The sequence below is a fragment of the Synchiropus splendidus genome, chromosome 14, assembly GCF_027744825.2.
Source record: "Synchiropus splendidus isolate RoL2022-P1 chromosome 14, RoL_Sspl_1.0, whole genome shotgun sequence".
Classification (NCBI taxonomy): Eukaryota; Metazoa; Chordata; class Actinopteri; order Syngnathiformes; family Callionymidae; genus Synchiropus; species Synchiropus splendidus.
In genome coordinates, this window is record NC_071347.1 from 13,189,483 (window position 1) to 13,211,392 (window position 21,910).

General features: G+C 40.1%; 2 protein-coding genes and 1 long non-coding RNA gene across 8 annotated transcripts in view; 1 reads left to right on the forward strand and 2 right to left on the reverse strand.

Moving 5' to 3' along the window:
* Window positions 1-720, reverse strand: part of LOC128770954 (receptor-type tyrosine-protein phosphatase eta) — a 23,997-nt gene extending 23,277 nt beyond the window's left edge. For 2 of the 4 annotated variants that reach the window (XM_053885977.1, XM_053885976.1), the window contains exon 1: window positions 437-718. In XM_053885977.1, coding sequence (XP_053741952.1) covers window positions 437-502 — 66 coding nt within the window. In that variant the 5' untranslated portion in view covers window positions 503-718. Of the gene's footprint in view, window positions 1-436 lie in introns of all 4 variants that reach the window. The other 2 variants (XM_053885979.1, XM_053885980.1) reach the window with 2 other exon arrangements.
* Window positions 348-21,699, forward strand: ptpn5 (protein tyrosine phosphatase non-receptor type 5). 2 transcript variants are annotated; one of them, XM_053885987.1, is made up of 17 exons: window positions 348-503; window positions 775-872; window positions 1,348-1,443; window positions 6,521-6,695; window positions 9,628-9,740; window positions 11,888-12,164; window positions 12,335-12,457; window positions 12,527-12,622; window positions 13,657-13,907; window positions 13,990-14,182; window positions 14,588-14,672; window positions 14,760-14,839; window positions 16,077-16,214; window positions 16,304-16,414; window positions 17,183-17,343; window positions 17,436-17,549; window positions 18,674-21,699. In XM_053885987.1, exons 6-17 carry the CDS (start codon window positions 11,895-11,897, stop codon window positions 18,765-18,767), a joined length of 1,716 nt encoding a protein of 571 aa, XP_053741962.1. In that variant the 5' UTR covers window positions 348-503; window positions 775-872; window positions 1,348-1,443; window positions 6,521-6,695; window positions 9,628-9,740; window positions 11,888-11,894; the 3' UTR covers window positions 18,768-21,699. The 2 variants fall into 2 exon arrangements, with proteins under 2 accessions (XP_053741962.1, XP_053741963.1); XM_053885988.1 differs by lacking the exon at window positions 6,521-6,695.
* On the reverse strand, window positions 12,835-21,863 carry LOC128770958 (uncharacterized). Of its 2 annotated transcripts, XR_008416564.1 has the most exons (5): window positions 21,597-21,863; window positions 17,423-21,059; window positions 16,044-17,337; window positions 13,712-13,933; window positions 12,835-12,992 (listed from the first exon to the last, which is right to left on the reverse strand). It is a non-coding gene; the product is annotated as an uncharacterized LOC128770958 (long non-coding RNA). The 2 variants fall into 2 exon arrangements; XR_008416563.1 differs by having other exon boundaries at window positions 13,712-17,337.
* Between the last annotated feature and the right edge of the window lie 47 nt (window positions 21,864-21,910).

Sequence of the window (21,910 nt, forward strand, 5' to 3'; positions counted from 1 at the left end):
CATTATTATACTAAACGTTGAATTTGACACAGTAAGTGTATTTGTATTAGGTACATCTTCATGTTTAATAACTGTCTTACAACATTAATACAATAATATACACTATTCCTAACACAAAGACGACTAATAAGTGGCGAAACATACATTAATCCCTCTTTGTTCATCTCATCAGTAAATTAATTCTTCAAATACCACCGCAGTTTCGCTTCACAAACCTGTCATTGTTCTGCATTTTCACTCAAAAGTCACCGATTTAATGGCACCATGACGTCATGACCAAGATTCAAACTCGTATTGAAAAGACTGGAGCAGACGACAGGAGAGAGTTTTGAAGAAGTGGCCGCAGCGAGCCGCTCAGCAGGTGCAGTTTCACTCCATCAACTTTCAGCTTCATCTTTCGGACTTGGACCGTGCGAAAGGCGAACTTGAGGTTTACCTTCAGTGCCGCGGAGAAGACGAGCAAGGTCCACATGGGGAGGAGGAACCGCGGCGGGGGCTTCATGGTGACCTTCAGAGAACTTTTACACTCTCATGCTCCAGTTCCGTCTGATCCTCTCCGTCAAGTGTTCGACGTGCTGCCGTCCACTCGTGAAAAACAGTTGCGTGTTCGACGGCTAGAAGTTGACTGTGGGAGGAGCGTCACTGTGGGGAAGTTTGGGGAAGAAGCTGTCACTCTTCTCGTCATCATCATCATCAGCATCTCTATCTTCACAAACGCTTTCTCGACTGAACAGTCAGGCAGTTTTCTCACTACCTTTTCACGTTACGTTTCAGTTTCACGAAGACCCAGATGCAGTTTCCGCTGGTCTCAGATCAGCTGCGGGAGTTCAACGACTTCAACTATACTTCAGCCGCCATTGAAAACTTCAAAAGTAAATATTTAAGGGAATGAAACGAGTGAAAACACAATTGTTGATTCAATTAATCCAACAAAAGACTTGACAAAACACCAAGTCACACATTAATTAACCTTTCAGCTACATAAAAGAGTAATTAATAATTTCGACAAAGGCAGTTTTTTAACAAACATTGCTTACTTGCTAATTTGTTAGCGCTAGCAACTGCGTTCACTCAAAATTCGCATTTACTCTGTCATTTACAACCATGTGAGGTGTATGTAAAACACACACTGTCGTAGCTTAGAGAAACATTCAATATTGAGGTATTGAGAATCAATGTAACCAACAAGCTGAAATATTCACCAAAACAGCTGTAAAATACAAATGTAGTTACATCTTCTCCTGCTTAATATGTATGTGTTGTATTCAGTTCCATGTTAAACCAGTTGCAATGTTGAGAAATCCACACTTTTGTGAGGAATTAATGAGTAACTTTTCTCTGACTCAGAAAATAATCTACCCGTGAAGGAAGACTAAACTAGACAGTGACCAGTACGACGAGGCTGGACAGAACACTTGGTTTGGTTCCAAACTTCAAGGAAAGGTACGTTTTAGTTTCTTCATTTTGTCCATTTTAAAGGTTTTTAAACAGGGTTCTAATTTGGGTTTCGACTGAAACGTTTGAGACCTGACTCTGCAGACATGCCTCCTGAGTTGTACACCTGGTGCAGTAAAACCAAAGAAGCGGAAACATGGTTGATTCTACACTCATTTTGTCTTGTAATTAGATTCATATCAAATTTGTCAAGGCAGCATTCAAGACATGGATTTATGTTCTTGAAACATCAACAACCACACATTAAAAACAAAAGTACAAACGCCAGATTGACTCTTACCAGTTTGTCTTGTCACACTGAATGCAACTGTATTGAAGGAGCCTGGAGGTAATGGGTTAATAAACCAGGGTGTTTGGTACTAAAACGCGTCACCAGCAGTAAGAAATATACAAGGTGATTTTTCACAATAGCACACCATCTCTCATGTCTTTCAAATATTCAAAATATCATGTGCTTTACACTGGTTGTTTTCCCAAAACAGAAGTTCTGAAACACATATTTAAAAAAATGTCCATGAAAAAAAGGTGAACAGGATATTTAACATATGTTGATGCGTCCACGTTTTCAGGAACAATAAAGATATGTTTCAGTCGGTGTTAAGGAGTACAATTTAGGTATTACAGAATCAAACAGAGATAAGTGCACAATTTAGACTCCAAGATAGACAACTGTTGATCAAGAAGATACTGTTTGCAGCAACTGGAGGACATTGGAGAATGAATGAGGTGAAGTAGAATGAAGGTGTATTTCCGTTTATTATACATGCTTGTGCCGAATTACTTATTTTATATTTGCTGGTGAGCTAGAGCCCCTAATCTTGGGTAAATAAAAAAAAAATATTAAAGCATTATTATTTTTTGCATTATTCAGTTGCTGTTTCTTAGGGTCTGGATACTAGGGTCTTCCTAGTCCATTCCATTCATTGGGTGAGAAGAGGACACCCTGGAAAGGTCAACCGAAGCATCAAAATGTTATAAACAGGAAACAAAGAAAGAATTTCATCTTCCTGTTCAAATGAAAAAGACAATAGATTAGAAACTGAAAGTTTTGGCTCTCAGCCCAAACTGGACATGTCAAAGAGGCAGACGAGATGAAGAAGTCAAAACTCACGGTACTTCAAACAGTGTTGGTACATATGTAGATGTATAGAGGAAGCAGCAATGTGGAAGTGGGAGGCTCCTTTTTTCCACTCGTTCACTAAAATGAATTAACAGCTTCTGTGTTTGAAGAATCGCACGATAGGTCAAATTGAATCCACAATAAAGTGTTTGCTGTGGATCAGACACTTAGCATCACTGTGAAAGTCTTTGTGATATAAGCAAAATAACATCTAGATGAGAAAGGAAATATTATTGAACACTATTGGAACATTGACCTGTCGGTTTTATTTTGTCATTTGAGTGCATCAGTCTGGTGCTGCAGTATCATAACGTGGACAATGAGGTTTTGGGCAGAAGGCAGAGACAACCAGTGAGAGGAGGGAATGAAAACAGCTCAGACCAGGGCAGGACTGCAAACATGCAGCCCACGTAAGGTCAATGTGAAATCTTAATAAAAACTGAAGAGGCACAGACATACCATGATACCTAGGACAGGGGAAAATATATCAAGAGCAGGAGACATATTTGACTCGAAGAGATGTTTCAGTGACACTCTGTGTGGTATAGATGAAAACAATATTTTGTTACAAACTACTGACTTTTAAGTTTTTATGTGTTTTCTGAAAGCTGGATTACATATACACTAGTTGTAAAGCCGACAACATACAAATATTTTTGAGTGCTTGTTTTTTCTCTGTTTTTCTGTTATCATGTTTAATGTGTGGTAAATGAATTTCAAATTTAAACTTAACTTAAGTGATCATATTTGCCATCCAAACTAACTACAAAATAACAATGAATTGATTAAAAATTGAAAAAATAATTATGAACATTGAGGAGGATAAACAGAATGTATAATGCCGGAGAATTTGCAGTTGTCTCTGATCACAAGTTTACATTTAAATAATCGTTGCTATTAGACATCAGTCACTTTTGACTGAGACTATAATTGGTTTTAGACAAATACTTTCGCCTTCAGTTCCAGTGTCTGACATGGTGGAAAAATGAATCGCCTGCCTCCAACCACTGAACCACAAGAAGAGGAAGAGGCCTCTGTTCCAAACACATCAATAAACAGCTGGTACTCTCTGGTTGGCGGTTTGTTGGAGAGTAGTTCAGGGTCAGCCTGAGAAGACTATCTTCCCAACAGCAGTTCACACATTGACTGTACTTCCCTGACCCAGAGTCTCTTCCTCAATTGTGAAATACTTCCTCTCACTATTAAATCATGCAGAGCAGCAATGAGACTGGACAAGCCATCTATCAGAACAGCAGTTCGCTACAGCGTAAAGGAGACGGGTTCTGCCTGAATTCTAGGACAGCGGCTTCTAATTATCAAAGATGTCAAAGCAGAGGACAACGTTTCTTTGCTTCCTATCTCTCTTTCAACATGACTCACTTGTTTGTTTATGTTGAGGAAATGGTCATAATTGCCGTCATGACTTCCAGGCTTGAAATGAAAGTAAACAAGTCTGGACTGGCACATAAAACGATATTGATGTTGCAGTCGTGTGTTTGGGCGTAATGATCTTTGTGAATACATGATAAGCTGAAAGAAGGAAGGGTGCGGGCGGCGCAGCCTTACCAGGTCAGTGGGGGCACACATGAAAGAGTTTCTTCTCATGCGTCTCTGGCATTAAATGTGGAAGTATTGCCTTGCTGGCACTTGAAATACGTTGTCATAGTATTGACTTGAAAGGTGTGGACTCCTGTGTAACAAAAATCTACTTTTAAGGACTCTGTGACATTTGTTAAAGTCAAGGCCTGAGGGCCAAATCTGGCCCGCCAGGAACTTTTATGTGACCCAAATGCTAAAAATGATTAAATTAGCCTCTGGAATTTTTGGTTGACTGTTCAATACCTAAAACCTATGTATTTTACCACCCATGAGTTGGACTGGGTTTAAAAGGACACCCTTTTTCGTGAGTCTGACAACCCTGCATTATCTCTACTTTGACAATCTGAAGCCTTAAAGGCCGATTTATACTCAATGTTGCGTACAGATCATGATACGGACTATATATACCAAGTGACATCTTTATTTAGGTGCAGAGAGCTCTGTATGTTGCTCTCTCCAGGCCTCTCAGCTAAATACCCCCAGATAATAAGCCTATGAAAACTAAAAAAACACACTTCTTTCAAAAACATCCTTAGTTCCAATCTGCAGTTTTTTGGGGTGGGGCTTGCTTCATATTCAAATCCTAATGTTTGCTTCTAAGTGACAATATGGAATCTTGGACTGAGAAATACGAATTATAGTGATGACTGTTGGCCTCAACAAAAAGCAAAATGCATCCACTTGTGATGTATTCAAATATTCTAATTTTAGACCAGAAGTTCCCCCTCAGAAAGAACCAGATGTACAAACTACCTGGAAAAAAAGAATAAAGAAACTTGTGGTTACACTCTTGATCAGTGAAGAGACACTGGTGTCATACTTCCGTATTTCAGTGTTTGTGGCTTGGACAGATAACAAAACATGGTCATACGCTAGACGTTTGCGCTGTGTGATAAAACAACAAAAAAGACAAAACATTCATTAAAGGGGCCCTATTATGCTTTTCCAGGATGTCAGCATTATCTACAATGTTAGCAAGATGAAGCATCTCCATAATATAGAATTACAGGATGGATTGTCTATCCATTTCAGAGAAATGTTCATTTAAAAATAAGCCAGAAACATCACATTTTACTAAAGATTTTTATTACGTCAACATGACAGAGCGCACACTAAGAATCATGTAATCTATGACACACTGCATTGTACATGTGGGTCTTAACCGCAGTCACATATTTCCCGAGAGATGGTTGTATTTCCTAATTCATCCTGGATTTGACCTTTGATGTCCCCATCAGAATCTGTTGCTCCATCTTCCATCTTTCAAAAGACTTTTAAAATGCATGTACTGTAAACAGCTTAGCTGCAGACACTTTCGTCGAAGTCAGTGGTGAAAACACAAACCAATAGGAAAGTTCCTAAGTTAGAAGATGTTGTTTTGTTTTGTTTTGTTTTGTCATTTTGTCAATTTAAAATGTATAGAAAGTGTGTCATATAAGGCATATAGAATTATGTATTGAAATATGGAAATAAGGAAATAAATTGCTGTGGAAGTCAGAAATATATAATAATAGAGATGACATAAACATGAATCATTTGTAATGTTTAATATATGTATCAGATATGTACTTTTATGAATGCTTTTTAAGATTTTTTTTCCTTAAACAGTTTAGAGGGTGTTCAACTTATTGGAGGACATGAAGGAGTAAGAGAGTGGGGGGAAAGATAATTGAAGGAAGGAATAATTGGTGAGGGGAACTAGACATGAAGCGACAGGAGAGGTGATGTGTGTGGGGACAACAGCAGCAAGGAGGCAAATACGTGGAGTAAGGTGGGTGGCAGAGCCCACAGCTCCGAGGCAGAGGAGGTGACAGTGGGGGTGTTCGCAGCTCAGTGGTGTGTTCTGTTCTGACTCCCCCCCACACACACACACACACACGTGCGCACGCTGTCATTTCTGGTGATTTAAGAGGACACTGCAGTGACTCACATTGACACTGACAACTGACTGCGAATGAAAACAAATACTAAAATCATGGCTTTACCTCAGGGAACTTCTGAATGTGAGGCAGCGTTTTTCGCTGACCTTCTATTATCTTAAAAGCAAGCTGAGCCCTATGTAAACGTAAATCAGCCTTCATTCCATTAGGTATTCCATAGCACACACACACGCACACACACACATGCATGCGGACTCTCCCATGCACTCCAGCTCCCTTTCTCTCTTTCCCTCTCCCTCTCTTCCTCATTCTGGCTCTGTTGCCAAGGATACCGTACAGCCTCTTGCTGCATATACCTAGACGAAGCTGCCGCCTGTGGATCTCTCTCTTGCAGTCCTGCTGGATACAAACAATAGAGAAGCTCCACCATACTTCCACACACTGATGCAAGCTCCCCCTTTGGCAGCTTTTACCTCTGCTACCCTCCACTGCCTCCCTCCGTCTCTGGCTGTTGCACCGTCTCTCCCATACATGTGAGCTGGGTCCGCTCTCACTCAGACGGAGGAGCAGTAAAGGGATTGGCGTGGTTCTCTGTGTTTGGCTGAGAGGAAACAGGGAGACAGATGGTGATGTGAAGACAGGTAAGAGGACTAACTGCCTTATGTGTGCTCTAGTCTTCATCTCTCTAGTCCACTTTGATTGTGCGACATATAGTGAATACCAATTCCTCTGCAACCCCCCCGCCTCCTCAAGCGTCCATATGGCTGTTGCGCTTTCTTGCCAGTGCAAAGGTAGGGAGCTGCAATTTCAAGAACTAAACAACAGGTTGGACGGCTCATGCTACTCGCACATCTCATTAATCCCCAGGAGCTGGGATGAATCTTACGGCTTAATCTCTAGCAGGGGAGTCCACGTCCTGAGTCATTTCACTACCAATCCATCCGGTGGTCAGTTTGTGGAATCTCAGTACGTGATCTGAATGCTGTTTTGTGTTGGTATGAATGACCGCCAGAGAATGCCATTCCTGCACTGATGTTGTGATGCAGTGCACTCGCACAACACAAGCCTTTGTCACGGGGATTCCAGATTCATCTCCGGCAGCCTGTAAATGAATTTGCTATGCAGCACATTTTAATTATTTACAAGCTTAAGCACAACTGTATGTTGATGTGCGCGCGATGATGTTATTGGAAATGGCCCTGAGAGATCGTTGAAGTGAATGTAAACAGTGGAGACGATGGATTATCTGTCTCTGTGGTGAGAGCTGCGGGCTTTGATTATTATTTTTTTCATCATCTTACACTCCTATAAAAGTCAGTGTTCGGTGTGACAGAGAGGGAAAGGTGGCCGAGGCAGTTGTGGCCCTTGTGACTGGAGCTCATGTTACCTTTCCATCATCAGTTTTAGAGAGAGCTTCCTCTCACCCCATCATCTCGCTGCCACATAAGCACTTCATCTCACACTTGATACCTCACATTGATGAACATAGAAACAGGAAATGGATGAGTCCCTGAAATAAAATATATTTTTATAGCAGAGATTTGGTGAGTGCATGTTGTTTTCCAGACAGAGAACATCAGATCATCGGCACTATCCATTAAAACATGAGCCATCTGTCAGTCACACTAAGAATGAAATGATGCTGCTTATTCCTCTTGTTCTAGAGCTTTCAATCAAAGATCCTGGTCACATCTTTTGTTTGGATCATTGGTGAGGACCAATGTGATGGTTTTAAGATGGAAGGGGTGAAGAAAGTAAAGAGTAATGGTGAGACTTCGAGCCTGCATCAACTGCAGGTCATCATCAGGTGTTGGAAAGTTAAAGTTGGAATGTAATTTTCAACTCAGCAAAAATGTTCATAACTGGACATAGTATGATGTTATGGATGTAACATCCTACTTGTGACACCTGATGTGTCTAAACTTTTGCAACTAGACTTATGATGCTTCAAGTAAATGTTAAAAGAATAAAATAAACAATCGCACACAATTCAAATTAAAAATTATTCATTGAGTATTATGACTCACTGCGGAGAGATACAGAACAATATGAGGGCTCCATGTCAGCTGAGTCACAATTGGAACACAATGATAATCTGAATGTCATTGCTGCTGGAGTTGGGACTAAAATGACTGTTGAGATGAACTTATTTTAAATGAATAGTTAAAGCTATTTTTCTCACATTTAATCGCACCAGCGACATTTCTGTAGTGCTCCTAATGCATGGTTACACCATAGTTATGTCCTAGATCACCTTGAAAAGAAGTGAAAATCTGGCTTCTACAGTATATGAACCAGGGTTCTATTTTGGTATATATTTGGCCTCCCCCATGTTCTTTCAGTCCAGTAACATACAAAGCTAAACTAATGGCCCTTTGAAACTAAAACTAAATAACATTGTTTTTATTAATTCCTTTCATGTATGTCTTACTGTACCAAAATGCTGTTCACCGTTTACCTTAAACTTGACTTTCACAGTGAAGTTTGCTGTCATCTGGAGAACATAGCAATTCTTGTTTTGTCACTATCTTCTTTTTACTGCCAACCTTTTTGTGAGTGGCTTTCAGTCTCGTAGACAAACAGCCTTTGCTCCCCATCGCAGCGTTCTCCATCCTGTAGCTGACAGGCCTGTGTTTCTTATTACAAAAAAGGCAGCAATCTTTGCAAGAAACTATAGCCTCAGGTGGTCATAATGTTATCAGTTCTTGGTTTTGTCTCATCATATCAGGACAGTTTCTAAATTAAGTTAAGAACTTCAACTAGTCGAAGTGAAGAAGGATAATTATTCGACCATGTAAGTGTCATTGCTGTTCCCTTGCGGATAAGCTTGGTGTGTTTCATTTTTTTTATTTCAACACAGTATGTTAGTAACCACAGAAACCGAAACGCCAACCTGACTGCGTCATCGCTTCAGACAACCTTCACACGCACAAACAGACCCATTCATCTCTCCATCCTCTCACCTGTCCATCTGTTGCTTTAAAGCGAAAAAAGTGAAGTTTTTTTATGGAACACAATTGATTTTCAGTCCGTATACTATTGCACTTGTGTGTACATTATTTGTATGCATGTCGCCATGGCTACAGCCCAGGCTTTTCCAGCGTCATCACTTCAAAACCACCTTCACAGCAAGCGGATGTAGGAAAGGACTCAAAGCAGCACCCCCTCTGTTCAGCACTCACACACACTGGAACACACACCTTTCTTGGCGTGGTTTCATATTCTGCTGAGCTCACCCTCATTCAACAGGGTCCAGTGGCACAGAAGCAGAGGAGAACCGCGGTTCCATGCATACTGATTCACCAGGTGCAATACCAGTGCTTTTTTTCCAAAGGTGTTTGGTCTGTCTGGCTCAAGTGCCTGTCAGAAAAGGCAAGTGAGGAAAGAACCGGGAGGATAGATTGACAGTTTAGTGTGTCACCTTCCATCTCATTCGACAGCTCATGATGGCACAGCTGGGAGCTGACAAGGGTGCTACTCTGATCCATCCACAGTCGGTGATGGTGTATTACCAGCCATGTAACACTCTCAGCAGTTACATTTGAGTCATCTCCTCTCTTTTCTCCCCCTCAGATTTCACTCCGGTGCATAATGGCTAACAACAGCTGGCTGACAACGCATAACGGTTTCATCTTGATCATGTGATCTGCTCCATCACCCCGCAGACGTGCACAACACTATCACACGTGAGTCCATACACATATTTGAACACATTTATGAACGCGAATTGCTGTTAAATCTTGTGTCTTGGTTTGTTTGCTGTAGTTTTTTTTCCCAAGTTTGGTAACATGCTGCAAAAGAAGTGTCAAATGATTTATTCATAACTGGTGAATTGGTTATATAATATGAATTAGTTTGGTATTAGTATAGTACAACAACGTAGAACTCACTTGATCCCAAGGTGTTATGAAGTTTTATAAAGTCCTATTTACTGTATATATGTATTCATGTATACTTCATGATGATAATGCAATAAAACTATTTCATTTTATTTTGTATTTATAGATTTTATTACTATGATCTTTTAATTTGTCGCCTTAGAAAGGATATGTTTTTTTCATTTTACTTATTCTATGTTATAATTTCCAAATGTTTCTTTAGTAGAATGCATTTAACCTGCATTACTATCACGTCATTTTGCTATTTGTTGTCTATTGAAACATTTTTCATGGGATAAAAAAAAAAAATATATATATATATATACATATATTAGCTTTGGTTAAGCAATATTGCTGTTCCTTAATATATTAGTTATGGAAATGTATTTTAATGCATTAGGACAGGAGATTCTTTATTTGTATTTTATTTTAATATTATTTTTTTAATATATAGTATACAACAATATAGAATAATATATAATAATGAGTGATATTGTGACCATGTTATATTTTTCCCGCAATTTCTTTTTGAAATTTTTGTCGCCTTTGTTATTACAATATGACTTTTGCCATACACAAGACTGCAGTTGTATTAATTTCAGCTGGACTGGAAAGACATCCAGGATTATTATTATTGTTTTTTTGTGTTTGTTTTTTGCACGGCTATAATTGTGCCTTTTCAAAATAAATTAATTAATTAATGAAAATCAATGAAGAGATATGAGATACAAGCAACTCCCTCCAGACAAAGTGTGTGCTGGTAATTAGCTAATGCACAAATTACCTTTATTAATGGTTGAAGGACAAAAGAGCAGGGTGGAAATAGGAGCACTGAATATACAGGTGGCTGATACATACACTGCATGTGAGTGGGCGTGTGTGTGAATGTGTGTGTCGGTACATGATAATGCTCAGGACTGTGGAGAGGGACGAGAGCCACTTTGTTACCAAGGCGACGAACTGGGCTGTAAACACGTTACCCCTGACTCATCTCTCTGCAATACAAACTCAAACGTTTGCTTTCCCTTCTGTAATACACACATGAAAACACACACATAAACAGACACATTGGTTTATTCAGATAAATATCATTTCCCAAAACCTATGGTCTTACAGATCAATGTGATGCGAACTCTTTGATCCCTCTGAAAAAGAAAAGTCAATACATTGACACACACACGTGTGCACAACCAAACACGCTCACAAAAGAGTCCAATCTTGGCCTAGATAAGAGGGTCTGGAGATGAGGGCCACTTAATGCTGTGACGCTGTACATCTGAATGAAAGCGTCCTGTCACAGACAAGCTCATTTGAAAACACAAAATCCCATTCACGTCATTCCACACACAAGAACACAAAGAGGACGTCACTGAGCAGCAAACAAGTGCTATTTTCCTGACTGCTGCGGAAATCAAAAACCTAGTTGACTCATTTTCCCTCATCAGGGGAGTCTTTTCATCTGGCTTCTCTTTCTTATCCTGCCCTATTTCACTTTCGTTAGCCATATCTTTAAGTACTATTGTACCCTGCACTTATCATATATCAAACCTACCCTGTTGTTTTGTTGTAGTAGCAAAATCCTATTATTATCTTATATATTAATACCTGGCATATATTTTTATATTCCTTGTCCTTAATTTAAATTGAAGCAGCAAGGAAAAACATTTTTTTCTTATCTGTGTGTTTTTTAATGTTTTGCACAAGGTTTCATTCATATTCTTTTCTCAATATTATAGAATTGCATTAAAATCCATTAATAAAATTGATATCTTGTTTCAGAATATTGTGCTTTTTCATTTATATTCAATAAATAAATATGTATAAAATTGGGTTTTTATTGGGTAATTATGATGAAATACTGTCCGTATTACCTTACAGCATACATATGAAAAAAAGAAAAAAACTATCCTGCAGGTGCGTTAAACATAGTACATCTAATGCACCTCGTTTCACAGGAGGATCATGACCCGTCGGCTTAGCAGCTCCACTCGTTCCCACACAGAGGACTCTATCTTCCTGAGGCCAGATGAGGATCCTGTTTGGTTGGATGAGCCCACGAAGGGTGAAAAAATTGGTGACAGAGTTCCAAAAAGAGACAGGCAGTCAGAGTTTAAAGATGGAACCCTGGAGGTGCCGGGATTACATGAGGAAGAGGTGCTGCTGCGCAAGGTTTACCTCACGGTGGTTGAGTTCCACTGCTGGGCTGCGCTGTTCGTCGTCTCCCAAGTTACAGTATGTCAACGTTATTTTTTCAATTTCATAGCTCTCCAATGTGGTGTTTCGTGTATGACTACAACAGTATCAGTCTACAGTCAGGGCTTTGTAAGGTCTTGCTGTTCATTGTATGAGGGCGTCTTCATTTCACTGTGACCTGAGTAATGGCCTTTCTTCTCTACCTTCAGGGCTACTGGTTGTTTTTTGTGATGGAAGGAAACGGCCCTTTCTCTTCCATCTATAAAGCCCTTCAGGTCATCTACTTCTACACCAGTTTAATTCTGCCCTGTCACCCCATTTTTGGAATGGACGTGAGTAAATAGCTGAATAGGTTACGCTCCAAATGATGGTATTTAACGGCCCCTTCTCAATCGTTACAGTCTGTGCTGGTGATAAAGGAACTGGAGAACACCAAACAACACTACTGGATTGTCCACAGCACGACAGGCATCGGCGTGTCCATCTGTGTCATTATGGTACGACATGGCCTTTCCAAAGCTCCAGTCCCAGAACACACTGGGGGGGGTCTAGAAAACCATATTTACACGAGACAAAGCCACATCTGAGTCAAACTCAGTCATGCAAGGGACCAGTATTTTAAACTAAAACCAAGTCAAGGATGAACAAAATTTGTATGTATTCATCATTCAAGAGTTTAATTTCAAGAATTTAGCAATGGTGGGGGGAAGAAATAGTCTATTGAAGGGTCATTTTTTTCATGCGGTGAAAAGGGGCTAGTGCTCAAGCCCCACTAGGTTTCCATCATTTAAGGCTTCTCAGTGGCTGGCCTTTGAACGCATCTATAGGGAGCCTAAGTCGCCGCCCCTTCTGGTTGGTCCATGGGCCCTAAGATCAGAAAAAAATTATTAATTATTAAGTTATTTTCTGGTCCACTTTGCCTCACACACTTGCTGTCAATTTAAATGATAAGTAATAAGTAATGATTTAAGTTTCAACTATGTTTGTCAAGAAATTTACGACTTATTTGCTTGTGAAGATACATAATTATTTGGACTATAAATCAAACGTCCCATGTCACAGCAGATTCCGACTGCTCTGGCGCTAAAACAGATGCTAAAGGTGCTAAGCTATCAAGGGTAGATGAGGTAGTAGTTCACGCCTACATGTCACATCACATAAAACCTAAAGTAACTTTTGATGCCCGTAGAAAAGCAGCGCTCACATGACATTTAAGTGGCATTCAAATTCACATACATCATATGTGAGATCCATAGCATATTTCAACGAAATCAGAAAATAACTTTCTCCATTGACTCCCGTTCACAATTTTGTTAACTTCAATTTTGTAAGGTCCCGTGAGGTGGAAGCAGATGGGCGTTACTACAGCTCCCCATTGACCTCCAACAACGCTACTACTACACTAGTATATACATGAGAACTCCATTCAACCTGAAATATCTTGACTTGGGGCTCGGGTTATGCACATAGGACAATCACCTTATTGCGATTGCTAGCAACATGGGTGACTGAATAACGGATTTCTCGACAGGTTTTCCAAATGGTGAGCAAATGGCGTAACGGATGGTGTGCGTCGGGATCCTTACCAAAGGAGATGAATGATCGACGGCAGTCTGTGAGTCGCCAGCCCTCCTTCACCCTCTCAGAGTGGACGGATGCTCAGGAGGATCTCCAGGACTTGGACCCTGTCCCACAAACTCCAGTGTTCGAATTAGGGAACGACAGCAAGAATGACGGGGATGCTCCAACTCTCCTCGTCACACCAGTGGGACTCCAAGAGAGGTGAGACATAGTTGTCGTTCATGTGTCTGTGTGGAGTTTGGACATGCCATGCAGAAGGTATTTGCTTATGTTCATCACACAGGAGGGGCTCTAATGTCTCCCTGACCCTGGACATGTGTACGCCAGGCTGCACAGAGCCTTATGGCTACGGTGCACAGTTGTCCCCAAGAGACCAGTCGGCCCAGGAATACCTCCGGGAGGGAACTCATGTCCTCACCCCGGCTATGCTTCACACACGGGCAATGGATGACCAGAGCCTGCAGGCGGAGTTTTATGTGAGTCTCACTAGCGCAGCTCACCCACGCTAGGATTAACAGACGCAAATACAGATAAACACAGACTCATCACAAACACCAAGTTCCACACAAACATCCATTAGAAAGCCGCGCACACCCGTAAGCTCTTCCACCGTCTCTCAGTGGGCGAGGGAGAAGAGATACAGCCATATTAGCATATGAAACCCACAGAGGATTCTGGTGTCTGCAAGGTAGAGGGTTTAGAGTCAGGATCACATGTGGGAAGTCAATAAGATACAGTTAGTCGAGCTACTGAAGCACCAATTAGTCTGCATTGTAGCGACTGGCTGGATGTCTTCATCATTTTCTCTCCATTTGAGAGCAGCGGTGATGATGGCTGGGGGCTGCGGCTCTGGCTGATTAATGCTCTGTGTTGTTTGTCAGGAAACTCCCATGAACTTTGTGGACCCGAAGGAGTATAACTATCCAGGACTGGTGAGAAAGAACCGCTATAAAACCATTCTACCCAGTGAGTACACTTGCAACCCAGTGGAAGGCAACAACAAGACACATTGGGAGCGACTGTAACCACGCTTGTGTCCTTTAAATCCTCCAGACACACACAGCAGAGTAATTCTGAAGTCCCCGGATGACGACGATTTCCTCTCTACCTACATTAATGCCAATTATCTGAAAGTAAGTGGATATGTGATCGTGGTGTCAGAAGTGAGATGACTGCATCGCATGAGGTCACCAGTGTGATGAACTCATTTTATAGCGCTACTTGAGAATTGAGATTTCCAAAATGTGGTGACTTATTTTTCTTGTGCTGGTCGACAAGTGTCTTCCCAAGACGTTGGAATGGAACAGAAGATTGAGTGTAGAGTATATTAAGATATGGAAATACAAACCAAGCTGTCAAATTCAAACCTATATTACTGAAATCATAATTTTCATATGAAGTTGGCTGCAAAATTATCGCTGCGGCCTCCTCAGTACTTCACAACTAGACTGTGTTGTGCGTCAGTAGCAATGGAGAGTTTGTGTTTTGATGCAAACCTCATAGGTCTCATGCCACTAATTATTAAATTTTAATTATTTAAAAAAATGTTTCTTATCAATGAATGAATGACATTTCCAAGCTGTTCTATAAACATGTTTTTTGTTCAGCCCATTTGAAATTTCGGCCCGTTGTTTTCGTGTTTTTCACCCAAACTTTAGCGGTTGGAACAGCCAGATTGTATCCTGTGACTGTTGAAAGGGGCCAAAAAAATATTTATTTCCTACGATATTATAAAGGAAGGAGATTATATTTTATTTCATTTTATACACATTTTATTTTAAGATTCATTGCATTAATCATGAATATTGAAAGTGAATATCAGGGTACGGTAGCTATGGCATAAGTACTGAATGTAACTATGATGTGAAGGCATTTTATCGCGAGGTATTTTTTATATACCGTTTAACGTTTTATTTTGAGTTACAAGCAATGCCGAGGGGATAGAGGGGAGATTAACATAACCTTTAAAATAACTAATACAGCTAAAATATGGACCAAAATACCACCTCATGAGGGCCTCAACAACAAAGGCATGGGATCGTATGTGGCTCCTGAGCCACAGTTTACCCACCTCTGCTTTGGATACAAGTGCATGAAAAAAGTTTGATATAAAGAGTGCATGAAATTTCTCTCAAAGCAAGAGTGAGAAATTCATCCATGAGGGCCTAGACAATAAGATTAAGTTAGCTGATGCCATCCGTGTGAGAAGTTTTGGTCACTGCTGGGATGATGCTCACCCACAAGCATATTAAGACTAAGATCTGTTTTGAAATAATGGACACTGAAATCACCACAGCCTCATATTGTCTCCTCAGCGTGCACTGAAATGCCACTGACCTTTCGCGACATGACTTTTTGTGTGGTGCGCAGGGTTACGGTGGTGAAGAGTGTGCGTACATCGCTACACAGGGTCCAACTGTGAACACGGTCGGGGACTTCTGGAGGATGGTGTGGCAAGAGCGATGCCCCATCATTGTCATGATTACCAACCTGGAGGAGAAAAACGAGGTCAGCGTGGGGAGATAGACTCATCACGGTGAATAAGATGAGTGCATCAGAGTTACTCACTCTAGGTGGGCTTCTTCTCTGCCTTGTAGAAATGTGCCGAGTACTGGCCCGAAGATACTGTTACCCACGAGGGCATTGAGATCACCGTTGTCACGGTAACACAGGAAGATGACTACAGTCTGAGAGTTTTCACTTTGAGGGTAAGAAACTCTTTTCATAGTAATGTTGTCTAGGCAATCCATTATTAGTTTCAAAATTCAAGAATTTAAATCCATGTTCTGGGAGCTCAGCTCAAACAATCCCTACAACAGCCTAGATTACAAGTTCACCAAAAGGTCTATGTAACGCCCTAGAACTTGGGATGAACTGTCTGCTCCCATCACTGACACCAGGCTATTCAGGGTGGTGACCTCAAGTCCTCCCTCACTCCAAACTTTCCAGTGTGCTCAGTTTTTTACCACTTAAGAGGGTTAGCAGCTTAATCTCCCATCTCGACTGTAAGCACCCTAGATGATGCTAATAGTGGTGCCGACTTACAGTTTGGGGATTTTAAAAGTTGGCCTTTGCAAAGGTCACTTATCAGGTTGGACAGGACTGTCTTTCAGTCTCTCAACAGTCATGCTGCAACTCAATGGGCAATCTGATGGGATACGCAAGTGTATTGTAGTCATCCTAGTGAATGTTATATAGAGTGTAATTTAGAAGGTGTTTTCAATTTCATGCTCATGTTGTTCTGAGTGCAGTCCTATGTTACTCCAGAATCAGAATCAGAATCAGCTTTATTCAAGGTCAGTGAGGATCCCACCAATTAGGAAAGACTTTTTTAAAAATAACATAAAATAAATGCTAATAATAAATAATGATAATAATAATGAATAAACCAATCCAAATTATACTACACCAGACGTCATGATACTACCTATGGCGGACTTCTATGGTTATTGATTTGTGCGGTGCGTGTGGAACAGTGTGGGGATGAGGAGAGGAGCCTGCAACAGTACTGGTACACCTCATGGCCAGACCAGAAGACACCGGACAAAGCGCCACCACTTCTCGAGCTCGTGCAGGAAGTGGAAAGAGCCAGAGAGGAAGCGCTGCCATCCAGTGGCCCCATCATCGTGCACTGCAGGTAAAAAAAATTAGGAATTCAGTCAGAGCGCTGGAAGTATTGGGATTTTATTTTTGACTCTCATCCTCCCACTGCTGACCTTTTGTCCGCAGCGCTGGCATTGGTCGAACTGGCTGCTTCATTGCCACCTCCATCCTGTGCAGGCAGCTGAGAACTGAGGGTGTGGTGGACATACTGAGAACCACATGTCAGCTCCGTCTGGACAGGTGAGATATTTCTTGTGTACGAATGTGACACCAGCTATTCAATAATTTTTTTTGTTGTCGTTTTTGTTTAACGATAAAAGACAGTTTCTTAAAAAGAAACCTACAAAAATAAATAAAAGTAACACTTTATTGTAATTTGCTATTGTTTAAAGCTGTTTACATCAAAACAGGTTTATATTAGGGATGCACCTCGATCTTTATTTATTTAATTTATTTTCACATTTTAATATTTCTTACCAGAAAGATCAAATTTTTGTTAAATTTGCAAGCATTAACATGCGGCTGCAGTGACAACATAAAGCACATAGATTTATTTATTTTCCCGTCCATGCTGAGGATTCCTTCAACATTGATGTTTCCGTTATGACATCACATTGTATGTGGTGCACCTGGACTTCCCTAAGAATTTTTATTCACAATTTATCTGTCATTTTCATTATTAACCCATAACGAATTAACTGAAATTATTCTCTTGGAATCCAATCCCTATTTATTTGTTTTAATTTTCATCCATATTTTAATGTTCTTTTCTAGTTATTTGTTTTGTCTTTAAAAAAGTGACATAACAAAAGTGACATTAACATTCCCTGCATTAAACTCTGAGTTAATTTGACTATTAATTAGTTAATGTCTAGATCAATAAATACATTGAATGGATTATTGTTATTATTATTATTATTATTGTTATTATTATGATTATTATCATTATTATTGTTGTTGTTATTAGTATTATTATTATTATTAAGTTGCACGTTTCAGAATGAATTCTGCTCGTGGAAGAGAGGCCAAAATGATCCTTTTAATAGTCATGGGTGTGATGCCGTGTCGTCCATCTGGGAGTGGATCTTAAGAATCCTGTGAGATGGTCTGGTACCTTTTCAGGATGTCAGTCTTCTACCAGAAGCCTGCTCATCAAACCTGAAGTAGGAAATACCCAGTACCATCACTACTGCTTGAATTATGAGCGATATGAATCACTTGTTGTCGGATGGAATGGACAAAGAATTTTTTAAACATACATGCAACACCTATTTCATTAGAGATTTGTTCTTCTCAAGTCACCTTGAAGATGCAGGAGAACAGGGACGATGCCTCCTCCAATTCCTGTGCTTGTGTTTTGTCAGAGGCGGGATGATCCAAACGTGTGAGCAGTACCAGTTCGTGCATCACGTCCTCAGCTTGTATGAAAAGCAGCTCTCTCACGCTTCTGAGGAATAGTGAGCGCCGCTGCCCAACTCGACGAGACACACCACTGTACATCGTGCCGCCTCTGGTGGTACACGCCACTGTACCTAGCATCATTTCTACCCACCCCCTTATCGACGGCTAAATCTTTTCATCCAAAACTGACGTCTTTTTCCATCATTATCTGGACTAGTTTCAACCTGCATCTTCACAGCTGTTTCTTTTATGATTCATTACTGTTGTCCAGGTACTGAACAGGAGGACGAAGTTGTTAGCATTATAATTCAAGTATAGAAGATGAGGAACCAGCCGAGTGAAAAGACACAATAATGTCGTGTTCACATGCTTTTCAGGACATTGCACTTTTAAATGTGTGTTCATCTGTTTAAAGGATGAAATATTATTTGAAAATTCAATCAATTTACAAAGAAAAATTTCATCCAATTATAGCTACATCTGACTTGTAAAACGTCTTTTTCTGTTGGGATTAGGAACCAGTAGCTACTTAGCTTGACACCTCTAAACAGTACACTCTCATTTAAAAAAAAAAATCCTGTTTTGTTTATTTGAAGCTGAATTCTGCCACCGGCGAGCAAATAAGCAAAATGTGAAATGATGTAGTGAGCATTGGTCTACTATTGGTCGGAATGTGACCCCTTGACAGACGTTTGTGTTTTACCAAGTGCCCATTCTTGGAGAGCTATATAACAAAATGACCAAATAATCAAAAGCTTATGGAAGCAAAAAAAAAAAGCTGCTCTATATGCATCGAGATTCCTGGTGTGGGCATGATAGGCCACAACCCTCTTTGATATTCAATTTGTGCTGGTGTTACATACCACATCAGTATCTGAGTATCTATACATCATTTTAATTTCGAATTTTGGCATGATAATAAATATCAAGTTCAAATTAAAAGTCCAGTTGTAGTAAGAGTTGCTTTTCATAGAGGCATTCACTTCATTTACAAGGTTTTCTGCCCATTGCTTTTGTACCCCACCAGCACATGAACACACTGAAAGTACATTTCATTTCAACATATTGTGTAATGTAAAAAAATATATATAACAGAAGGCTTGACTTTTGGTGCCACCTCATCTTCAGGTTGCATGGTGCTAAGTGTTCCTTAAAGGCATGTGCAATGTTTTGGAACAAAGGAATGTAAAACAATTATGAATTAACCAATTTAGATTTCTGCATTCAAGTTTTTACACCGCTGCCTGTGCAGTACTCAAATTGCCCACACCGTTTACAGTCAAGCGATCCTGCATAAAACAAACAGATCATCTTGGAGTCCTCACAGGGCGAACCAGATTCAAGGAGTAGAAATGAGTGCTGTACAAAGGAACATCACTGGAGTTCAGCGAAATGTCTTTCTTACCTTGAAGCACAGGGAAAAAAAACTGTGATGGAGTCTCTCATGAAACAGGAGTAAGCTTCGCTCGCTCTGTGAGGCTTCTGCGACAACAGTAGCTCACACATTAGACACCCATGATTGTTGTACAAACAGGTCAGGCCAAATCTGTATGAAGCACAATAGACCAACCGAGGTTGTCTCTCTGATGTTCAGCTGTAAAAGTTATTTTTTCTGTATTGTGTTTTTGATCGTTTAATGGATTGCATGTGCTGTATGGGACTCCGAAGGTCCACAATCAAAGCGACGTGATTGGTTGTCCCTGCTTTTTTCGTTGTGTAAAAGGTTTTAAAGCCTATTATTATATTCTATTGCTTGCTCTCGGCCAATGCTTTTGATACAGTTTGCTTTTGTGAAACCAACCAGAGATATTTTTAGAACATTTTGATACAATCCTTTCGAGTAGATGCCTTGTGTATATTTCTGTTTACACCATGACGGAATGTAGCTTATACTGTGGATCGAACCATTGATTTATATCGCTGATTTGACAGAACACGATGTGACAACTACCTGAGTTACCGTCAATTCCTAAAAAGAAAAACATGTTTCGTCTTCAGTATTGTTACTTTATGCCGTTAGGCATAGCTTTGATATGCTTTGCTTTTGTATGTTCTTTTTAAATTGGTGGATATTCACATCGGAATCAGTCTTTGACCTTGAAGTTTAGAACCACCCCTTAAAACAAGGACGTGAAGTTCAAAATCTTGCATCTTTCCTTTGCATCAATGGAGTATTATCATCAGACTAAGATTGGATCTGAAATGGCACCTTTCCTACTTCATCCGCTGCCACATTAAGTACTTGCATGTCTTTCAGCTTACTTTATCTGTGCCAGGCAATATATTTCCACCTGTTGGCTGCCGCACCCTACGAGTTGGTTTCCTCAGGCCTCCATCTTTTTTAGCTTCCTGAAAACAAATTAAATTCCTCAGTGCCATTGTTGCTATTTTATTTTTTTAATACATCCATAGCTTTAGGGACATTTTCAACAAAAAAAAGATGTCTTCTACTCCCTTTTTTTAAACTCACTGATTGGCGGAAATATGTTCGATGGTGGTCATAAACTTTTTGAGCGAGACTGTAACAGACTCATCTCTTCCTTCAGGCTAATTTCATATATGAAATCATCGCTATGTAAGGCAGCTAAACTGTTTTCTCTGATTTCAATAGACTATGAAAAGCAAAAAAAAAGAGAGATCATCACAATCATGTATAATAGATATTTGAAAATACATTTGGACCAATACATGAACATCAGATATCCAACTGCCAAAAACTCCTTTCGCAGAACCACAAGAAAAGCTACAATCTGTCAATTGACGACACGACCCTCTGAAATTGTTGCCTAAATGTGACTGAATTCCATTTGCTTCGCTTGTTTTTTGATGTTAAATTGTCTTTTAATGAGATTTTGGTTGTTGAGATAACCACATAGATAGACTTACCACCAACCAGCGAGTAGTCCTCTTCTCTGCTATAGTATTGCTTTCAGTTGTGAGGTTTTGCATTTAAATAAAGGTAGATTTTCATGATCGCCTGTTCTTTTTTCCCCCACTTTTTGTCGTTGTGTAGTTACATATATTACACACAAGGGGTCAGTGAATGCATGAGACAACTCTCGGTGGGCAAAAGAAGCGACGACTTGTACGACTATTTTCGTAATGTTAAACAGAACGTTGTAACTAAAGAACCGAGGCATTCTTCAAAGTTGCATCCCCATTCCATCAAAACAACCTTTTTTTCAAAGATCAATTGTAGG

Excerpts from the sequence above, each read along its gene's own strand:
- ptpn5 (XM_053885987.1), top strand. The coding sequence starts at position 11,895 with ATGACCCGTCGGCTTAGCAGCTCCACTCGTTCCCACACAGAGGACTCT. Across the intron at positions 16,415-17,182 it reads TGAGAGTTTTCACTTTGAGG|TGTGGGGATGAGGAGAGGAG; the intron begins GTAAGAAACTCT and ends CGTGTGGAACAG. Across the intron at positions 17,344-17,435 it reads CCCATCATCGTGCACTGCAG|CGCTGGCATTGGTCGAACTG; the intron begins GTAAAAAAAATT and ends TTTTGTCCGCAG.